The sequence below is a fragment of the Hypanus sabinus genome, chromosome 3 (assembly GCF_030144855.1).
Source record: "Hypanus sabinus isolate sHypSab1 chromosome 3, sHypSab1.hap1, whole genome shotgun sequence".
In the NCBI taxonomy this organism is placed as follows: Eukaryota; Metazoa; Chordata; class Chondrichthyes; order Myliobatiformes; family Dasyatidae; genus Hypanus; species Hypanus sabinus.
The window spans coordinates 40,669,007-40,689,934 of NC_082708.1; the positions used below are offsets into that span (position 1 = coordinate 40,669,007).

A 20,928-nucleotide genomic window follows, 5' to 3' on the forward strand; every position below is an offset into this window, starting at 1 on the left:
CTGATCAAGAATCTATCAACCTCTGCCTTAGATACACAAAGACTTGGCCTCCACAGCTGCCCGTGGCAAAGAGTTCCACAGACTCACCACTCTGGCTGAAGAAATTCCTCATCTCCATTCTAAAAGGACACCCCTCTATTCTGAGGCTATGTCTACTCTTCCACTATAGGAAACATCATATCTACTCTATCAAGGCCTTTCGCCATTCATAGAAATATAGAAAACCTACAGCGCAATACAGGCCATTCGGCCCACAAAGTTGTGCCGAACATGTCCCTACCTTAGACATTACTAGGCATACCTATAGCCCTCTATTTTTCTAAACTCCATGAACCTATCTAAAAGTCTCTTAAAAGACCCTACCGTATCTGCCTGCACCACTGTTGCCTGCAGACCATTCCACGCACTCACCACTCACTGAGTAAAAAACTTATCCCTGACGTCTCCTCTGTACCTTCTCCCCAGCACCTTAAACCTGTGCCCTCTTGTGGCAACCATTTCAGCCCTGGGAGAAAGCCTCTGACTATCCACACGATTAATGCCTCTCATCATCTTATACACCTCTATCAGGTCACCTCTCACCCTCCATCACTCCAAGGAGAAAAGACTGAGTTTACTCAACCTATTCTCATAAGGCATGCTCCCCAATCCAGGCAACATCCTTGTAAATCTCCTCTGCACCCTTTCTATGGCTTTCACATCCTTCCTGTAGTGAGGCGACCAGAACTGAGCACAGTACTCCAAGTGGGGTCTGACCAGAGTCCTATATAGCTGCAATATTACTCTCGGCTCCCGAATTCAATTCCACGATTGATGAAGGCTAATACACCATACACCTTCTTAACCACAAAGTCAACCTGCGCAGCTGCTTTGAGTGCCCTATGGACTCGAACCCCAAGATCCCTCTGATCCTCCACGCTGCCAAGAGTCTTACCATTAATACTATATGCTGCCATCATATTTGACTTACCAAAATGAACCATTTCACACTTATTCGATAGGTTTCAATGAGGTCACCCCTCATTCTTCTGAATTCTAGTGAATACAGGCCCAGAGCCATCAAAGAGTCTTCATATGACAAGCTATTCAATCCTGAAACCATCTATTTGGGCCGACAGTCATTGATTCAAAATGAAGGCTGTCCTTTATCTACACTAGGTGTCTGTGCTGATTTTGTTCATTTACAGTCAATATTAAAGAAACACAGCAGCATACACTCCTCCTTTGGTAACTGTTAGGCACTAACAACATCTTTATACTATTGTCGTATTAGTTGTGCTCCAATTTGTTCTGTATTTAATTTAAATACATAATTTGCTTCTCAAGTTAAATGATAATTTGTCTTTTTTTTTAATACATTCCAACTATTTCATGATACTTTGGCTGATTGGAGCAGCTATATAAATGGGCTATAATATACAGCTCCCAATGTGCCCCAATTAACCAGAATCCACAGTTTATGTGACTGAATTACTTACAACTCTATCCTACACTAAATATTTCAAGTCAATTGCCTTTTAAAGCCATTTTTAAAAAAAAATCTCTCAAAATGCATTTATCTTAGATAGTTAATAGTGTTAAAAGTTTCCTTTTCTCATTGGTCCCCATTACTTATAAAACTGCCATAGGACTATTTCTCTTTCCAACTAGTGTCAAAGACTTACATTCTCTCAAAGTTTCTGAATGTATGAAAAAGAATTCAATGTTCTGTAACAGCTCCTGTAACATAAACATCAATAATATTTTCTTCCACATTATTGCCTTCTGCCTCATTTTATTGCAACCTAAAATAAGCTGTATTAATTCTTGCCTACACCTCAACTCAGTTGTCCATTCAGTAGAATGTCAACCCTTACCATCTAATTGCAGCCTAATAATACCCAGCAAAAAATTTTCTTCATGCCAGTTACCTCTGTTGAGTTGGACAATCCTCACCAGGGATGCAAGCAAAGAGCTATTTTAAATCAGCAGGGTAACCAAAATTTTGAAGGCAGAGTTTCACGGCAGTTTTTTGGATTTGAGGAGAAACCAATTGGCAAGAGTGATTTATTAGAAAGGGCCCAAAAGATTAGTTCAAGTGCAAGTGGAGCCACCATTCTTTTGGAGTGTGCCAGTCTTTAGAGTGGCTTTGGCTCATCGGACTTTGACGAGATCAAGATTGGGTGATGTAGTTTATCTTGTAAATTACCCTGTGTTCATATTTGTTTGTTTCTCATCTACAAGTGCATAATGAAGTGAGAAAGGCTTCAGGGCAGTGTTTTGTACTGCGTGTGGGAAGTGAGGAATCTGGAAGACCTCAGTCTCCCAGATAAACATCTGCAGCACGTGTACAGACCTGCAGCTCCTGAACAAATGTATTAAGAAACTGGAGCTGCAGCTTGATGATCTTTGACTCATACGAGAGAATGAGGAGGTGATAATCGACAGGAGCTACAGGGAGGTAGTTACCCCTAAGTTGCAGGAGACAGGTAACTGGGTGGCTGTCAGGAGAAATAAGGGAAATGCCCAGCTAGTGCGGAGTACGCCTGTGGCCAGTCACCTCAATAATAAGTATATAACTTTAGATGCTATTGAGGGGACGACTTACCAGGGGAGAGCCATGGTAACCAGTTCTCTGGCACCGAGTCTGGTGCTGTGGCTCAGAAGAGCAGAGAAGTGAAGAGGACTGCAGTGTTGATAGGAGATTCCTTAGTCAGAGGAACAGAGAAGGAGAGGCTGATGATAGGGCAAAATTGCAGTCAATAGGACAATTTGCAACATAAAAGGCTGACAAAATTGAAAAAGGTGAATACCTGACTAAAGGTGGTATATTTGAATGTGCACAGTATACAGAATAAGGTTGATGAACTTGCAGCACAGCTTCAACTTGGCAAGTATGATGTTGTAGGCATCAGAAAGAGATGACATAAGGTCGGAAAGTGTTGAATCATTGTGGATAAAGCTAAGGAACTGCATGTGTAAAACAGACCCTGATGGGTGTTATATACAGATCCCCAAACAGTAGTAAGGATGCGGTCTACAAGTTACAACAGGAGATAGAAAATTCATGCCAAAAAGGTCAATGTTACAATAGTCATGGGGGATTTCAATATGCAGATGGATTGGGAAAATCAGGTTGGTGCAGTATTCCAAGTGTTATAATTTCTGGAATGCCTATGAGATGGCTTTCTAGAAATACCCCCACTTGGAATCCCCACCCAACTTCAATTCTTACGAAATTAATGGGAAGTTAGGGGATTGGGAAGCTTTTAAATACCAACAGAATGACTTTGTTTTAGTTGCCTTTAGACACTAGCAGTATGGTGGAAGTTCCAGGTGTCAGGGGTTCACGAAGTATGTAGTTACCATTACTAGAGAGAAGTTTCGTAGGAAACTGAAGGTCTGAAGGTAGATAGGTCATCTGGACCAGATGGAGCACATCCCAAAGTTCTGAAAGAGGTGACTGAAGAGATCATGGAGTCATTAGTAACAAAACACTAGATTCTGGAGTGGTTCTGGAAGACTGTAAAATTGCAAATGTCACTCCACTCTTCAAAAAGGGAAAAAGACAGAAGAAAGGAAATTAGAGGACAGTTAATCTAATCAGTGGTAGGGAAGATGTTGGAGTCGATTTTTAAGGATGTTGTTTTGGGGTACTTGAAGGCACATGATAAAATAGGCCATAGTCAGCATGGCTTCCTCAAACCAATTAGTCAGGTAAAATATCTTTTGGAACTCTTTAAAGAAATAACAAACATGGCAGACAAAGGAGAATCAGTTGATGTTTCTTGGATTTTCAGAAGGCCTTTGACAAGATGCCGCACATGAGGCTGCTTAACAAGCTATGAGCCCATGGTATTACAGGAGCAATTCTAGCATGGATAAAGCGGTGGCTGATTGGCTGAAGACAAAGAATGGAGGATAAAGGGAACCTTTTCTGGTTGGCTGCTAATGACGACTGGTGTTCCATATGGCATCTGTGTTAAGACAGATTCCTTTTTCGTTATGTGTCAATGATTTAGATGATGGGATTGATGGCTTTGCTGCAAAGTTTGCAGACAGGTAGAGCAGCAGGTAGTTTTGAGGAAGTAGAGAGGACTTAGACAAGTTAAGAGAACGGGCAAAGAAACAGCAGGTGGAAGTGTTGGGAAGTGTATGGTCATGCACTTGGTACAAGAAATGAAAGGGTTGAATTTTTCCAAATGGAGAGAAAATTTTTAAAAATCTGAGGTACTAGGGGACTTCGGTGTCCTTGTGCAGGGTTCCATAAAGGTTAATTTGCAGGTGGAGTCTGTGGTGAGGAAGGCAAATGTGATGTCAGCATTCATTTCAAGAGGACTAAAATATAACAGAAAGGATGTAATTTTGAGACTTTATAAAGCACTGGTGAGGCCCTACTTGGACTATTGTGAGCAGTTTTGGCTCCTTTATCTTAGAAAGGATGTGCTGAAACTGGAGAGGGTTCAAAGGAGGTTCATAAAAATGATTCTAGGATTAAACAGCTTGTCACATGAAGAGTATTTATTGGCTGGAATTTATCACTGGAATTTAGAAGAAAGACGGTTGACCTCATTGAAACCTACAGAATGGTGAAAGGCCTTAATAGAGTGGATGTGGAGAGGGTATTTCCAATGGTTGGAGAGTTTAAGACCAGAGGACGCAACCTCAGAATAGAGAGGCATCCTTTTATAATGGAAATGAGGAAAAATTTCTTTCACCAAAGAGTGGTGAATCTGTGGAATTTGTTGCCACAGGCACCTGTGGAGGCCAAATCTTTATGTATATTTAAGGCAGAGAGTGACAGATTCTTGGTTGGTCAGGTAATGAAGGGATATGGGGTTGGGAGGGGGGGGGGGAGAGGCAGGAGTTTGGGGCTGAGAGGAAAAATGAATCAATCATGATGAAATGGCCAAAATGGCCTAATTCTACATCTTATGGTCACATTCACTATTCAACTCCCTAATAAACTTCCTATTATTGATAAATTAAGGAAAAATTGCAAATTCCTTCCACCACTCTTCAAATCCTTATGGACAAAGGAGCAGTGTTGGACAAGCCCCAACATTCATTTGATGAACACTGGGGAAGATGAAGTCATTACCTTAGTCACTATAATAAATACTTTATCTTCACTACTGATTCCATCCAACTCTCCAACTGCCTTCCTAAGCTGCACTGGACTGCACAAACAACAGACCAGATACTAACAGTCTTAATATTAAAAACATAAACATGCACAACATACTCAGGAGAGATGGCTGCAATTGCAAGGAAAAGTCCACATCACAGGTCAATGAAGACCATTCATGTGAAATGTTAACTTGAAACAACCTAAAATCTTGGTGTCCTATCACATTCCAGACTGAATACCAGACTCTATACCCTTTCTATCAGAAAGGTCGCATATGCTGTTCCATGACACCTCAATCATCTGCTGATATAATTATTTACAAATGTGCAACTTTTGCCTTTTAACCATGCCCTTCATGGCCACCCATCATTAAGTTACTGCAAACTTCATCTAAAATGCTCATCTTTTCTACCTGTCCTTGAGCATACAACACACCTACCATTCAAAATTAAATTCTTAAAATTGCTAGAAAATAGTCTCCCTTTTTCTACAACTACTGCTTTAAATGGATGACCCAGATCCTTTACTCTGCTAATGATTGCCTTGCCTTTAGTCACGGCCATCAGACTTAATTTCCAAAAACTACACTTCTTGATCACTGCTAAAATCTCCCTTAAAAACCAATTTCTGCACAATTACCACTTTTAATAACACGACCTAATATTTTTGATTATGCCACTGGGACAGATTTTGGGATGTTTACCTACATTGAAGGCAATATAGGTTTTATTAAGGTCAATGAAAAGTCAATAAATATTATAATCCCGTTTAAACCAAATAGTGCAGTTTAACCAAAAAACCTTATGACAGAAATTATTTTATGCATGCATTATTTACATTGCTTATAAACTAACAAGGAAATAACTCGTTGCTGTTATGTGTCACTACACACAAATCAAAGGGCCCAATGAAGTTACGGATCCTGCTAAATCATCTACTTATGATGGAGATAAAGAATACGTGTCCATTTTTTGTTGAATTGGAGTAATGTTACAGCTAATGTGAGAACTGTTTCCTAATTATTGTGCAATGATATTTCAGTTTCAATACCAATACTGAGGCAAAATATACATAGGAAACTGCAACCTTGAATCACAGTACATCAGCACTTAGTCCTGTGGCACCACTATTAGATATTTACTGGCCATAATTTAGATTAGTGATTCTAAAATGAGTACAGTCAGCCCTCGTTATCTGCGAGGGATTGGTTCTGGGACCCCTCACGGATACCAAAATCCGTGGATGATAAAGTCCCTTATTCAAACTGTCTCAATATGGCGGACCTTAGGACCCAGCGGAACCCCAGGCCTTGTTTAACCTGTCTCAGTGCGGTGGACATTAGGACCCAACGGCAGATCTCTGAATCCGCAGTGCTTCTGTTCACAAAAATAATCACAATCACGATTGAAAATAAAGTGGAAATAATAAAGTGACTGGAAAGAGGAGAAACACCATCGGTCACTGAAAAAGCGTTAGGTTACGTCGGTCAACGATCGGAACAGTTTTAAAGGATAAAGGCTCTGCCCTGATGAAAGCTACAATTATTACTAAGCAATGCAGTGGTTTTAATTATTGGGTTTTGGGTTTTTGATCCTCCACATCAACCCGGCATGGTGGAGAGCGCACTTGGGAGCGGTCTGTCATTGGATCAAACTCGGGAACTTCCGTTCCTGGGCCCAGCACTGAAACATACGCTCTTTAGTGTTTCACATGCACAGAACGGTAAAATATACACTATATACTAAGACAAACATTTGACTGACGCTAAATAATACCAGATGTACCTGTTCCGACTTACTTAGTAAGAGAACTTCAGAATTTTTTAAATCCCTATCCACGATAATCCACGCACATCCTCCTGTATACTTTAAATCATCTCTAGATTACTTATAATACCTAATACAATGTAAATGCTATGTAAAATAGTTGTTATACTGCATTGTTTAGGGAAGAATGACAAAAAAGTCTGTACATGCTCGAACAAGTGCTGGAAGAGCACTTTCGGGTTTTCGCGACTCGCAGTTGGTTGAATTCGCGCATGCGGAATCCGTGGATAAGGAGGGCTGACTGTACTGGAAAACATTGTTTACTTGTTGATAGTTCAAAATATCCTGCTGCAATTCACGATTATAGTTATACTGATAGAAATTAACATAGTAATCTGTTATAGCCAGCCAATGGTGTAGTGGCATCCGCACCAGACTTTCAGGCAAACGATGGTCCCAGGTTCGAATCCAGCCGGCTCTTTGCATGCTTTTCATCCATGCTGAGTTGAGCACTGCAGCAGCAATCGCCAGAGAAATGGCGGGGTTGCCGCCTGATGCACCAGTGAGGTATGGAAGTATATTATATTATTAATCTGTTATGCCTGCACTGTACAGCTGCCACAAAACAACAAATTTCACAACTTATGTCAGTAACAATAAATCTGATCGTGATTATAAATTTAAGTTACAATACTTCGGTTTTTTTGTCAAATGATATTTATTTTCACTAGCTGGAGGAAATAAGGGTTGGATTTTGCTGGCAAAACCCCATTGGAACATATTCTGCAAAACCCTGCTTGTGATTTTGCAGATCTAAATGCAGTCCAACAATAGAAAGGGAGCTTGCTGGGATCACCTAATAAATACACACCAGAAATCTGCTCTTAAGACATTTTTAGAGATGGCACAAATTCCAAGAGTTTATTCAACTGAATAGTGACCACAGGGCTATGGAAATTTGGTTAAGAATAAGTTAAGTTACATCGATCAAAGATGTTCTTGATTTGTTATGTTTGATTATTTAATACATTTTTTTAAAAAGCTAGCAATGTTTCTGAAATTCAGAAGCATTACAAAACAATGAGGAGCTTGACAGATAGGCTGCTTTGCACCATCTGTCTCATGTTGTTAAAAGGCCAGGTGCCACCTGGGGCCATGCTGCTCAGCTTCAGGACCATCTTAAGCAGCAAGATCAACTTTATAAAAGAAAACAACTTCAAAATCATGCTGACTGCAAGCAATGACTGTGTGAGTCTGACCTTGAAAAAGAAGCATATAACCTTAAATTTATTTGCAATATATTTTTAGAAAATGGTTTTAGGTGTACAGAATGGAGATGGACATATCTTTAAAATATATGATACACTCTAGTGTCCCTTGTAGAATTCTGCAAAACCTGTTTCAAATGTGTAAGACCAATCTTACCTGGATTTTCTGTTTGGTCAACTTGTGCCATAGTTATTAAATGCTTGTGGATCAATTCCTACAAAAAGACATTAATAAATTAGATAGACTGGTTTCATCCGTTATAATTTTAGCCATTCTAGATAAAATAAGAATTGTTAATGATGGCAACAGCTTACTTTATGATGCAACAGAATTTGTACAGGCAGTCCCTGAGCTATACGATGGCGCCACTCCCGAAAATACCCGTAAATTGATTTTCCCCCCTTAGTCAGAAATGAACAATTTCAATGAGGGCCAACCAATATCAATATTTATCTATCACTTTTCTTGGTAAATTGTAATTGTACAAAATCAAATGTCCTACTCCCATGGTTGATTTTGATGTCTGAAGAACATCAATGGATGCTACATGCTCGATAGAGTGTTTCCAAAGCAAATCCTTTAAATGGCCTCCTGCTGTGGACCAGCAGCTTGCATTTTTAACGACAACAATGTTTGATTAGTCCAACAAGGTTACTTTTAAAAAAAAAGGTATTACCTTTTGAAACAACTAGCTGCTGATTTTATTCCCTTATTTTTTTATTTTAAGATTTTAACGCTGGCTGGTGGCACAATGGCATCAGCGCCGGACTCCGGAGCGAAGGCTCCCGAGTTCGAATCCAAGTCAGGCCACCCCCGAGCACACTTTCCATCTGTGATGGGTTGAGCATCGAGCTAGCCACTCAGCCTCGTAAAAAAAGGGGCTGAGTCATATCATGACCTGGTTAATCTGAAAGGAGACCAATCCTGACACCACGTGCCAGACAAGAATGGCTGACTGGTGCCACACGCTTTAAAAAAAAATTAAGATAATTTTTAAAGTATTTTAAAATTTAATAGGAGAATTTGCAAAAAGTATGATGTCTATAAAATAGGTCTTTCATAGCAAGCAAAAAGCTGGAAGAACTCAGCAGGTCAGGCAGCATCTATGAAGGAAATGACAGTCAATGCTTTGGGCTGAGACTCTCCAGCAGGACTGGAAAGAGGTCAGAAGCCTAAATAAAAAGGTGGAGGATGGAAGGAACATGAGCCGGTGGGTAAATAGGTGAATCGAGTTGGGTGGGGGTTGGGTGAGGGAAGGGCAGGAATGTGGGGGAGTGAGGAGACAAAAAACGAAAGATACAAGAAGCTGACAATGTTATAGGTGGTACAGGCAAAAGGTTGTGAAAGAAGGAATCTGAAAGGAGATGACAGTAGACCATAAAATAAAGGGAAAGACATATAGGTGAAAGGGCAGGCAAGGGCAAAGAGAAGGGACAAAAGGGAAAGGGCCCAGAAGGATAAGAGAAAATAAAAGTAGAGGGGGTGGGGAAACAAAAAGAAGGAATGGCTACTATAAATTAGAGAAATCAATGTTAATGCCATCAGTTTGGATTCTATCAAGATGGAAAATGAGGTGCTGCTCCTCCAGTCTGCATCTGGCCTTAACATAGCAGTTGAGGAAGCCATGGACAGACATGTTAGTGTAGGAATTTGAAATGGAATTTAAAAAGCTGGCCATTAAGCTATAGCAGACAGCAAAGATACTCAACAAAATGATCCCCCATTCTGTGCTGGGCCTCACCAATATAAAGGATCTGCACTGGGGAGCACCAGAAGCAAATGATGACAGCAATAGGTTCACATGGATAGGTAGTGTAAAGCTCTAAATAGTGGTGAGGCAGGTGGTGTAACCTTAGCATGGTACCAGTGATGAGTGTCTGGAGGGGGATCATTGGGGAGGGATGCATAGACCAGGGAGTTGTGGAAAGAGTGATCCTTGTTAAAATGGAGAAACGAGGGGAGGAGATGATGTGACTAATGGTGGGATTCTGTTGGAGATGGCAGAATTTGGGTGGGGAGGGGAAATGATACATTGGATGCAGGGAACCTGGGTAGCCCCTGTATTTTCTCAAGACTATCTTCCATCTAACTTATGTAAAAGTTATGAACTTAACCTGCCGTGGCAACTTTCTAACCAAAGTTGGTGTGAAGCATTTTTGGATGAGATGGCTGAAAACTTTAGTAATACCCAAGAAGAAAATATAGTTAAGTCATGCTCCATTTATCCCAAAAGTTGTGTGAGGTAGATGATGCTTCTTCCACTGCCACCCCCTCCTCCCCCACCACCCAGCTCTTTACCATTACAATCGCTTTTCAAAGAGATTTTAAAAAGAGATAGGTGATGTGATCCCGGCTTCATGATTTTTGTTTTATGGTCATGGGAGGTCCTGCAAATATGCAGGGCTATAATGTATGATATTGAATCCAACTTGTATGTGAATTTTCTTAAGTTCTAATTTAGCTTCGCAAATTAAAGCACTTTTTACCCTCAAACTCTCAATACCACGTGCTTAAAACTGGTGGAACTGGAATGCATAATCATGTTGCAGCATGACCTGATTCGTAACATAGTTAGCCCATGAGTTGGACAGCAGGAAAGTTTCTGCCAGAATTGATACACTGACCTGGTACTACAACACATAAGCATAGTTGACTGGGCACTAACAGAGAAGTTATAAAGACACCTTCAATCTACATCTACTAGATAATCCTTCCAACCTGCCACTGTTTCTGGGACCCCATGAACAGTGTTGTCATGTACTCAGTACCTGTGGCTGAGCTTTCAACAGGACATGCTGTCACCTTTTCCGCTGAGCTCAGAAGGGAAATAATTGTTGGGACTGGGGGAAATGTAGATGCAGCACTTTTTGGAGTTCACAGCCTTTACACTTTGAACTAGGTGAGACCAGTCTGTTTTGTTTCCATCTTATAACTTGTTCTAATGAGGGACAGATGTTTAAATGCTGACATTAAATCAGGCTACTTTTTAAGAATAGATGAACAAATACAAAAAAGGCACCAAAGTAGTAACAGTCTTAAAATGGGATAATTCCAAGTTCCTTTCTAAATAAAAGGTGTCCATCCCCTGTAGATTAACCAATATGATCTCCTAAAATATTTTCCCAAGATTGCTCAGTGTTTGGAACAAAACAGAACTCAAATGCATTTAAAGCATTTAATTTTCCCAATTCAAATGTAATTCCAAGACTTCATCCACACTCTAATTTTTCCTCCTATTTTTCTCCATAACATGATGCATACTAAATTCCTGATGAATCTCTGGATATTAAGCCTTTTGGAATTGGTGTATTATTGTCACATGCACTGAAGTACAGTGAAAAGCTTTTCTTGCATACTATTCATACAGGTCAATTTATTCCAGTACAGTGAGGTTATACAAGGTAAAACAACAGAATGCAAAATAAAGTGAACAGCTACAAAGAAATGCAGTGCAGGTTGACAATAACATGCAATAAAATAACCTAGGCAGATTTTCAGTATCAAGACTCCATTTTATCGTACTAGGTAACTATTCAATAACCTGATAAGAGCAGAATAGAAACTGTCCTTGCACCTGCCGGTATGCACTTTCAGGCTTTTGTATCAGGAGGGAATGTCCACAGTTTGTAGGGTCTTTGATTATGCTGGCTGCTTTACTGTGGCAGTGTGAAGTACAGATGAACCTATAGAGGAAAGGCTGGTTTCCATGATGTGCTGAGCTGTGTCCATAATTCTAAGCTTCTTGTAATCATAGGGAGAACAGTTGCCCTACCACGTCAGCAAAGAAGTTGGTAAGGATTGACAGGCCATGCCAAATTTCTTTAGCTGCTTAAGTAGAGGCATTCATGAGCTTTCTTGACTGTGGAGTCTGCATGGTTGGACCAGGACAGGCTACTGGTGGTGCTCACTCCTAGGAATTTAATTTAAATAGGTGCATGTGCACCACTCCCCTTCCTGCAGTCAATGCCCAGCTCTTTTGATTTGCTGACATTGAGAGAAATGAGAACCATCAGCAGGAGCAGTAAAGTATACCTCCGAAGTCTGTCACCTGATAATACTCAGACCTCATTCTAACATTAGAAGTCAGGGGATTGACTGAGGTTCACTGACATGAAAGTGGGCATGTTGAGTACAAGGAATCTAGAAATAAAAGCAGAAACTGCTGCAAAAAATTTAGACAGTGTGTGTGGACAAAGAAACAGACCTAATGTTGCTCACCTTCCTCATTACACAGCAACATTAGAATATAAATGTTTCAAACAGAAGACAAGTGGGAAGGCTGGAAAGAATAAAAACAATAGAATGTAGACCAAAAGAAGATGAGATGATTATGCTGATTTTGGATATTACAAGGTGGTTAATTACTGGTTGCAAAAACTGAGCATGACAGAATATTCTTTATTGCCTGGAGGAGGGCAAGACTACTCAAGAAGCTCTACATCATTCAGAACAAGACAGCCAGCCAAAATGACATACCATCTATCATGCCAAACATTCATTTCTTCCACCATAGTGCTCTATGTGAAGCATCCTCAAAATGAACTTAACTATGCTACATAGGCAAAGTCAACAGGCAGAGAAGAACATCATTATTTGTATTGAAGTATTACACCATCCCCACTTTGAAATACACCATCTTTTCTTCTTGTTGTTCAAATATGTTGTTGTTTGAATTTCCAGCATCTGCAGATTTCCTCATGTTTGATCTTTTCTTCATTGTTGCTGAGTTTAATTCTTGGAACTTCCTGCTCTATAGCACTGTGATTAGCTACGCCAGAAGGTTTACAATTCTTAGATGTGGCTCCTTACCAACTTCTCTAAGACAGTTGAAGGTAGGAAATACATTAGCTTTGCTCATGATACTCACATTGTAAAAATGATAGGCTTATAAAAATAAACTGATCAAATCTTAAAGACTCTACATTCAATATACAAGTTAGAAAGTATAGTTCATGATTCTAAATCGAGTTTATGTTAATATTGCCGGTTTGTAACAAACAAAAATATTTAGAATATTAAAATTCAATACACTTTTAGTTACACTGCAATTTCATACAGTGGGCAGTGATTAAATATTACTTTAAAAAAAATATTTCCAACTTTTATGAGCAAACAAAATAAATTTCAATGAGAATTTTGAAAATTTAGTCCTAAACCATGACAAGCATCCTGAGATCCATTGTATATTAGCTCACATTTTAATGTTGAATTGCCTTATAAACAGATAATTATTTCAAGACTGTTTATTCAATGCTAACTGGTAGACATTTTTTTGACATGGATGTTGGATGCTTTTCTAAATTAAAAATGATTAAAAGTTGGCATTATAATCCATTTTTTATTATTGGACTGTCCAGTAACCTAGTACTATCCGATCTAATTTGATTTTATATCAGATGACCAAATTGTATCCAGAAGAGGGTCAGGTATTTGACCAGCTCTTTCCATTCAACTTTTCAAGAAAACATCCCAACCTATTGTAGCTCTTCACCCACGCTGACACAAACAGCATTATTTACATATCAAGCATTTGCTCGGTTTATTGCAAAAGTTAGGGTTGCATATATTTTTTAAAAATCATAAGGCTACGTTAAGAGTATGTTCAATTTACCTGTCTGAGTTCATCGGACAGAAAGAAAGAAGGTGCATTTGCTTTGGGTTGCATATAAGCAACATGGGGTGCAGATGAAGGATAAATATATGTTGGAAATACCTGGAAAACAAAGAAACCTGAAAATCAACTGTAAAATTTCACTATATCTGCAAAGCATACAAAAATATTGAATATTTTAAATATTCTGAGTATTTTGCAGTTGTGGCAGAAAATATAATACAAAAGTTTACTTAATCTAATTAGTTGTTAAAACTTTAACTTGCACTTGCTCTACAGAATAAATAAAATGAGCAATTTGCTTTCATTTTACCAATATCCCATCCAAGTTCACTTTCTGCTGTAGTGCAAACACTTGATTTGCAGTATTTAACAGAGAGAAAAAAAAAGGTATCTACACACCATTCCTGGAAGAGGTCCTGGAGTTGTGTCAGTATAGAAGTAAGTTGTCCCTCCCACAGTTTCTTTTTGTATCACCTGACCAGAAGATGAAGACTGAGAGACTGCATCAGACACTGGTGTAGAGGCACTAGTAGCTACCATGAAATTTGCTGGATTTGGAGTATGGCTCCTTCTTCGAGGGGCAGGTGATGTATGAGGAGTTATTTTTGGAGAGTGCAGAGGAGACGATCCAGCTGATAAGGACATTCCTGAAAAGTCCAATACCTTTGTTAATTATCTTCAGCACAGTCTTACTATATAGCAGATAGAAACAAGTATTAATACGGAACATAGCATTTACCAACAAATTCCTTGAAAAAAGTTTTTTAAAATATGGGAACATGTTAAAAATTATGCTCATTACTGGCTACATTAAACATATTATGTATAATGAACTTTCTTCCAGTCCTCTGAGATTTTCCAATGTTGGAATTCCTGATGAAATTACAAAGCTGACTATCATAGATGGAAATTCCAAGACAACCATCATGCAAAAGTATAAAACAGACCTGTTTTCATACTGATCTTTTGCAACCATCACAATTTTTGAAGGAAAAATAAACAGATTTATTTGCATCACAAACTAAAGATAAAATTAAGCTGCCTTTAATGCAAAATTATGAAAAAGAGCATTAAGTATGCATCTAACTGGAGGTGTCGGATATGTTCCAAACTACAATGATAAAGTGTTTGGTAAGAATATTCAGCAGCACAGGAACCATTTGTGGAAAGAAAAAAAAGTGAATTTAAAAGACTGATTCACTTTGATCAAGGAACATACTCATATAGACAAGCAGAAGAATTAAAGGATAAAGCAACTCAGGACTAAAGGGACAAGAAAAAAAAAGATATGCCCAGATTATGCGCTATTGCTAACAGTGGTGGGTTGGAAAGTAAAGATGTGACTATGATTTCAAATTGCTGAACTCAACTTTAAGTCCACCAGTTTGTAAAATCCTTAAATGAATAATGCATTAAACTTCACTGTAACAGTGTAAGAAAATGGGCAAGGTCAAAAATATTGAAATTGTCCAAAATATAAAATAAAAGCACTGAAAATTTTCAGCATCACAGACAGGACCCAAGGCTGATGACCTTTCATCAGATATTAAAAGGTTACTGTATATCAAACATAGCTTAAATTTCAGGAAAAAAAGGGAGTCGAAAGTACGAAGGAAATGTTGTTGATTCCAGTTAATTGAGACACATTGGAATCTAAGTTAGCCTATTTTAATTTCAATAGCCGAAGTTACACAAAATAGTTAAAAAGATCAAAAAGAAAAAATTCTGCTTAACTGAGTAATAATTTGTGTACTGATATAAAATACCGAACAAATTGGTGGTTATCAATTGTTATATGATGACAGGAAACCTGTGCAGGAGAATTTTTAAAGTAGAAGAGCCTTTGCATTGGGCATTTCCACTCTCTCAACCTCAGAAGTCTGGGACTCGACAAGGCCAGAGGTGCTACCCATCCCTAGACATCCCATATACCCCAATGCCAATACCACTACAGTATTATAAAACAGTATATTAGTTCCTATCAGCTATCGATGAAGGAATTCATCCAGTGTATGCTGCCATGTTCTTGTGAATGACTGTAAATAAACAAAATTAGTGCAGACATCTATAGAAGATAAGGGACTGCCTTCTTACAATGCTTTTGACGATTGCAACCACCAGATCTTCATTTTTATTGTACATTCAAGATAACTGTCAATACTTTAAAATTCTTCATAGTTCCTAACCTGAAGTAGTGAAATAGCTTCATTTTCACTCCCAGACGCTTCTGGCATCTCCAAGCCTGAATGCTTGAAACAACAGTTCCAAATTGTCTTTCTACTCATTTCTCACCAACTATCAGTGACAAAAATCTCCGCTTTTCAAAGTTCAAGTAAATTTATTATCAAAATACATATATGTCATCATATACAACAGAGACTCATTTTCTTGCAGGCATACACACAAATCCAAGAAACGTAATAGAATCAATGAAAGGTTGCACCAAAAATGACAACCTACCAGGTGTGCAAAAGACAACAATCTGTGCAAATACAAAAGAAAAAATATAATAAGTAAATAAGCAATAAATATCAAGAACATGAGATGAAATAAGCTTGAAAGAGAGTCCATCAATTGTGGGAACAGTTCATGATGGGGCAAGTGGAGTGAAGTTATCCCCACTGGTTCAAGAGCCTGATGGCTGAGAGATAATAAACCGTTTCTGAGCCTGGTGGTGTGGGTTCTGAGGCTCCTGACGCAAATACAATACATGCAACTGATGCTATTTTAAAATCTGTTCACTCTACATACAGTGCAGTCTAATGACCACACAAGTACATGCAACTGATGGTAGTTAGAAACTTTTCCACAACAGTCTCATATCCCAATTAACTGACATGATGTCCCAAATAAACAAAGAGAATACTGGCTATTTTCTCAATTAGTTTTTGTTCTTTAAGAGTGGCCCCAAATAAGTGGCTGTCCCGATTAACTGAAGACCCAATTAATAACCAGAATCCACTGTATCTGAGAGAATATATAACATCTGTGAGACACATCAATTTGGTTAGCTTTTATAGGAATCAAAGGATATAGGTTTAGTGCAAGAAACTGACCCCAGAAATAAAAAATCAGCCAAGATCTTACTGAATGGCAGTACAAGTGAAAGTTGCCATTTATTTCCTCATGTTTTTGCCACTGCAAGGAAGCAACATCAATCACATCTTTCTCTTACCCCTTCAGTATTCTGAAAAGATAGTTTCAACCTTAATATATACATTTGCCTACAAATACAGGAACTTCAACACAGCCTTTTACCATCTCTCAATGCCACCACCAAGGTCCCCAACACTTATTTTAGATGAAAGCGTGTTTTGCTTATACAAGCAGAAGCAGGTTATACAAGGTTTGTACTTGAGAACAGTGCTCAAACATATTTCTGCTTTCTATTTTCAATAGCTAAGCATATTATAAATGTTCTACATATACCTGTTACAATTCATTTAATTTCATTGAATAATCATGGAAACATAGAAAACATACAGAACAATACAGGCCCTCTGACCCACAAATCTGTGCATCACATGTCCCTACCTTAGAACTACCTAGGCTTTACCCTCTACTTTTCTAAGCTCCATGTAGCCATCCAGGAGTCTCTTAAAAGACCCTATCGTTTCTGCCTCTACCACTATTGCCAGCAACCCATTCCATGCACTCAGCACTCTCTGCGTAAAAATCTTACCCCTGACATCTCCTCTGTACCTACTTCCAAGCACCATAAAACTGTGCCCTCTTATGCTAGCCACTTCAGCCCTGGGGAAAAGCCTCTGACTATCCACACAATCAAAGCCTCTCATTATCTTGTATCCGTCGCTCCAAGCAGAAAAAGCTGAGTACACTCAACCTACTCTCATACAGCATGCTCCCCAATCCAGGCAACATCTTTGTAAATTTCCTCTGCACCCTTTCTATGGTTTCCACGTCCTTCCTATAGTGAGACGACCAGAATTGAGCACAGTACTCATGCTAACGCTCCCCATAATTAAACAAATGCAATTTATACTGTATCCAGTCAACAATGAATTGCATAAAACATTGAAATATGTTTAACACAAGGATTCAGGTAAAGTCAGATCTTTGTAAGTCATGTCACTTTTGCATTTTCAACTTAATAGCATGAAGCAGTCTTCTGCATACTGAGGAGACCACATGCAGATTAATCACTTCAATAAATACTTCAATTTAGTGCACAAACCTAAAGTTAAAATAATCAGTGTCATCTCTTTTAATCATTCTTCCCTTCCACTTTCTCAGATATTCCCTAATATTTAAACAATATGAAATGTTGCTCATTTAAAAGACTTTAAACCATACACATTCTTTAAAAGATATTTAACAGAAAACATGCTTGTTATCTTCAAAACATGACAAGCACTTAACAATTTGCAGTTAACCCTACATGCATCCACTTAAAAAAAAACGGACTATTTACAGAACTTAGGAAGCAGGTGCCAGAAAAAAAAAGCAGGCTTAAATTAGATTTGAGAGAAAATAAGCCTTGATAAACAAGAAAAATTGTGAACACAAGTGTTTAAATGTTCTGGACCATCTATGTTTCAACCAAAACAAATCCACAAAAGTTTCTTAGAGAGGCGAATGCACAGGTGGGAATTTGTAAGTTCTAGGATTAATTCAAAAGATAAAGCTATTTATAGTAAAATGAATGGGGACTCAAACAGATCAAATATAATTATATAAATAAAATGCTGAATGCATTTACAGACAAACAATAAAGATGGATAGGATCCATCTTAAGTAAAAATTCAAGATTAAGATTATTTTATGTCATTTACAATACACAAGTTTGTAAAGAACTAAATAATTATTGTTCTATCTGTTGCAGTACAAAAACACAAGATAAAGAACACAAAAATAATTATAAACTAAATAAATATAAATACACAAGTTAGCTTATATACATATATTGGTTGGATGTCCATAAAGTGTACTAGGCAAAGGAGTGGCCGTACGCAAGGTGAATGACAAGAAGTGAAAGGAAGTGGCAGGGTTTGAGGGTGTGGATGGAGGTTAGTGGGTAGAGGTGTTGATCAGTCTTACTGCTTGGGAGAACAACCTGTCTTTGATTCTGGTGGTCCTGACATGGATGCTATGTAACTTTCTCTCTGATGGCAGTGCAGCAAACAGCCCATAAGCAGGGTGGGTGGGATCCTTCACGTTGTTACTGGCCCTTTTACAGCACCATTGTTAATGGATAGTGATCCCAAATTGCATTAGCAAACATATCAAAATTTACATTCAGTTCCCAAAGAACAACTGTAAACTATGATTATGAATGAGAAAATGTGTAGATGTTCTAAGTCAAAACAACACACAAAATGCTGGAGGAACTCAGCAGATCACACAGCATCTAATGAAAAAAAACAGTTGATGTTTCAGGCAGAGACCCTTCATCAGGACTAACTGGTGATAAAGTATAACAATTATCATAAGCAATTTCAAGAGGTTAATAAGTTAAGCAAAAGACAACAAATGAAACTGAGTTGAGTGAAATAAGATACGTTTTGAAGAAACTGCATGTATAAGCTAAATGGCACTGGAATAGAAGAACTGAGTGATTCCAGTTTTAAAATGCAGAAATCTGAATTTCTTACACAGAAAAAACACATGAAACCCTAAGCTTAGGAATTGAGTTAAGGGGTTCAAAATTTAACAAGCCTATGGTGAACCTATAAAATGTAATAATTAGAATACATAGGATGTTCAGCATCATGTTTTAGGAAGGAATGTCAAGGCCACAAATAAGATGCAGGATAAATTTGCTATACTGTTATGACACAATAGGGCAAACAGATGTCTTTTCAAATTAGAAATAAGGCAGATGAGACCTGAATTTAAGTATTTAAAATTGAAAAGCTTTATGTTGAGAGATAAAGAAAACCTATTGATATAAATTGATGAGCCAGTAATCAGATATTCTAACGAAACAAAGGGAGAACCTATGACAACAATGAAATTGTCTATAATATAGAAGCAGAATGTAGGCTAGCTTTGTAATTCAGTGTACGTATTTGAAAGAGCAGAGAATCTGGACCCAAGTAGACTTTTTAAAAAAAAGTAAGCCAGCACAGAGAAAATGAAATAAATAATCTGAAATAGTATTGCAAACTCTTAAAACTATATCTAAAAGTAAAGTATGCAAGACAAGCTGGCATAAACATACACTTGTAACAATCCATAAAGCTGTACCCTCTGCCACAGAATGTTCTTTTTAAATGAACAGCAACAATGCTCAACTGACTTATGCCTTAAGGGAATACAAACATGCTGATGAAAGACAAAAATTTCACAAAGTTTGTTTTGAGATCTTTAGCTATGGCAAATATCACAGAAGACAGCTGTGGATTAATAACCACTTAGTGTACTGGCTTAATGTGACAGGAAAACTTTACAAGTAGTGCAAATTAAAAACAATATTTAAGCTTCAAGAGTATTAATAATTGTTCTTGTACTAGCTAGCTAACTGATAGAAACCAAAAAGAGGTGGGAAGGACGGGGTAGCACGGCTCAGGAGAAAGGGAATGAAGTAATGAATGGGCAATAGAAGCCTCTGCAAGAGACGAGTTAAGAATAGAAACAGGCACTCAATTTACAAAAATGAAATAAATATCATGCCACTCAATGTAGTAGAGCCACTTTATGCAGAGGACTGGGCCAATATTGCATCACTAGAAAGGTCCATAATAAAATAAGGGATTGTGTATTACAGTCACAAACATGGCAAATTTGATTACGATTTTAATCTGAACAGAATCTGACCAGAAATAATTAAAGCAACAAACTAGAAACAAGGATCAACCATAGAACAATCCATGAAGAAACAATGACCACTTGTCAAGTACAAATAAACATGAATTGTTTGGAACAGTGGCCACTTCATTGCAAAAAGAATTCAAGGAAGGTAGCAGAATGCAGAAGTCACCCATGCAATCAGCACTGCTGACCACCTCTGATTTTTCTGCTAGGCTATTTAAATTGCATGAGAATCAATGGGTGTCAAAGACCTCAATGGGTGTCAAAGACCTGAATGGGTCAGGAAAGCAGATTTTTTAACAATGGGCTTTAACAATCCAAATTACTGTGCAAAAGTCTTAGGCACCCTAACTTTTTTTAAAAATATATTTTTTGTTATAGATGTTTACATTCTATCT

General features: G+C 38.1%; 1 protein-coding gene across 1 annotated transcript in view; it reads right to left on the reverse strand.

Annotated features, from left to right (window-relative positions):
• Positions 1 to 20,928, reverse strand: part of pan3 (poly(A) specific ribonuclease subunit PAN3) — a 111,486-nt gene that overhangs the window by 24,664 nt on the left and 65,894 nt on the right. The window contains exons 6-8 of the mRNA XM_059964139.1: positions 14,159 to 14,406; positions 13,757 to 13,858; positions 8,302 to 8,359 (exon numbers count right to left, since the gene is read on the reverse strand). Coding sequence (XP_059820122.1) covers positions 8,302 to 8,359; positions 13,757 to 13,858; positions 14,159 to 14,406 — 408 coding nt within the window. The remainder of the gene's footprint in view (positions 1 to 8,301; positions 8,360 to 13,756; positions 13,859 to 14,158; positions 14,407 to 20,928) is intronic.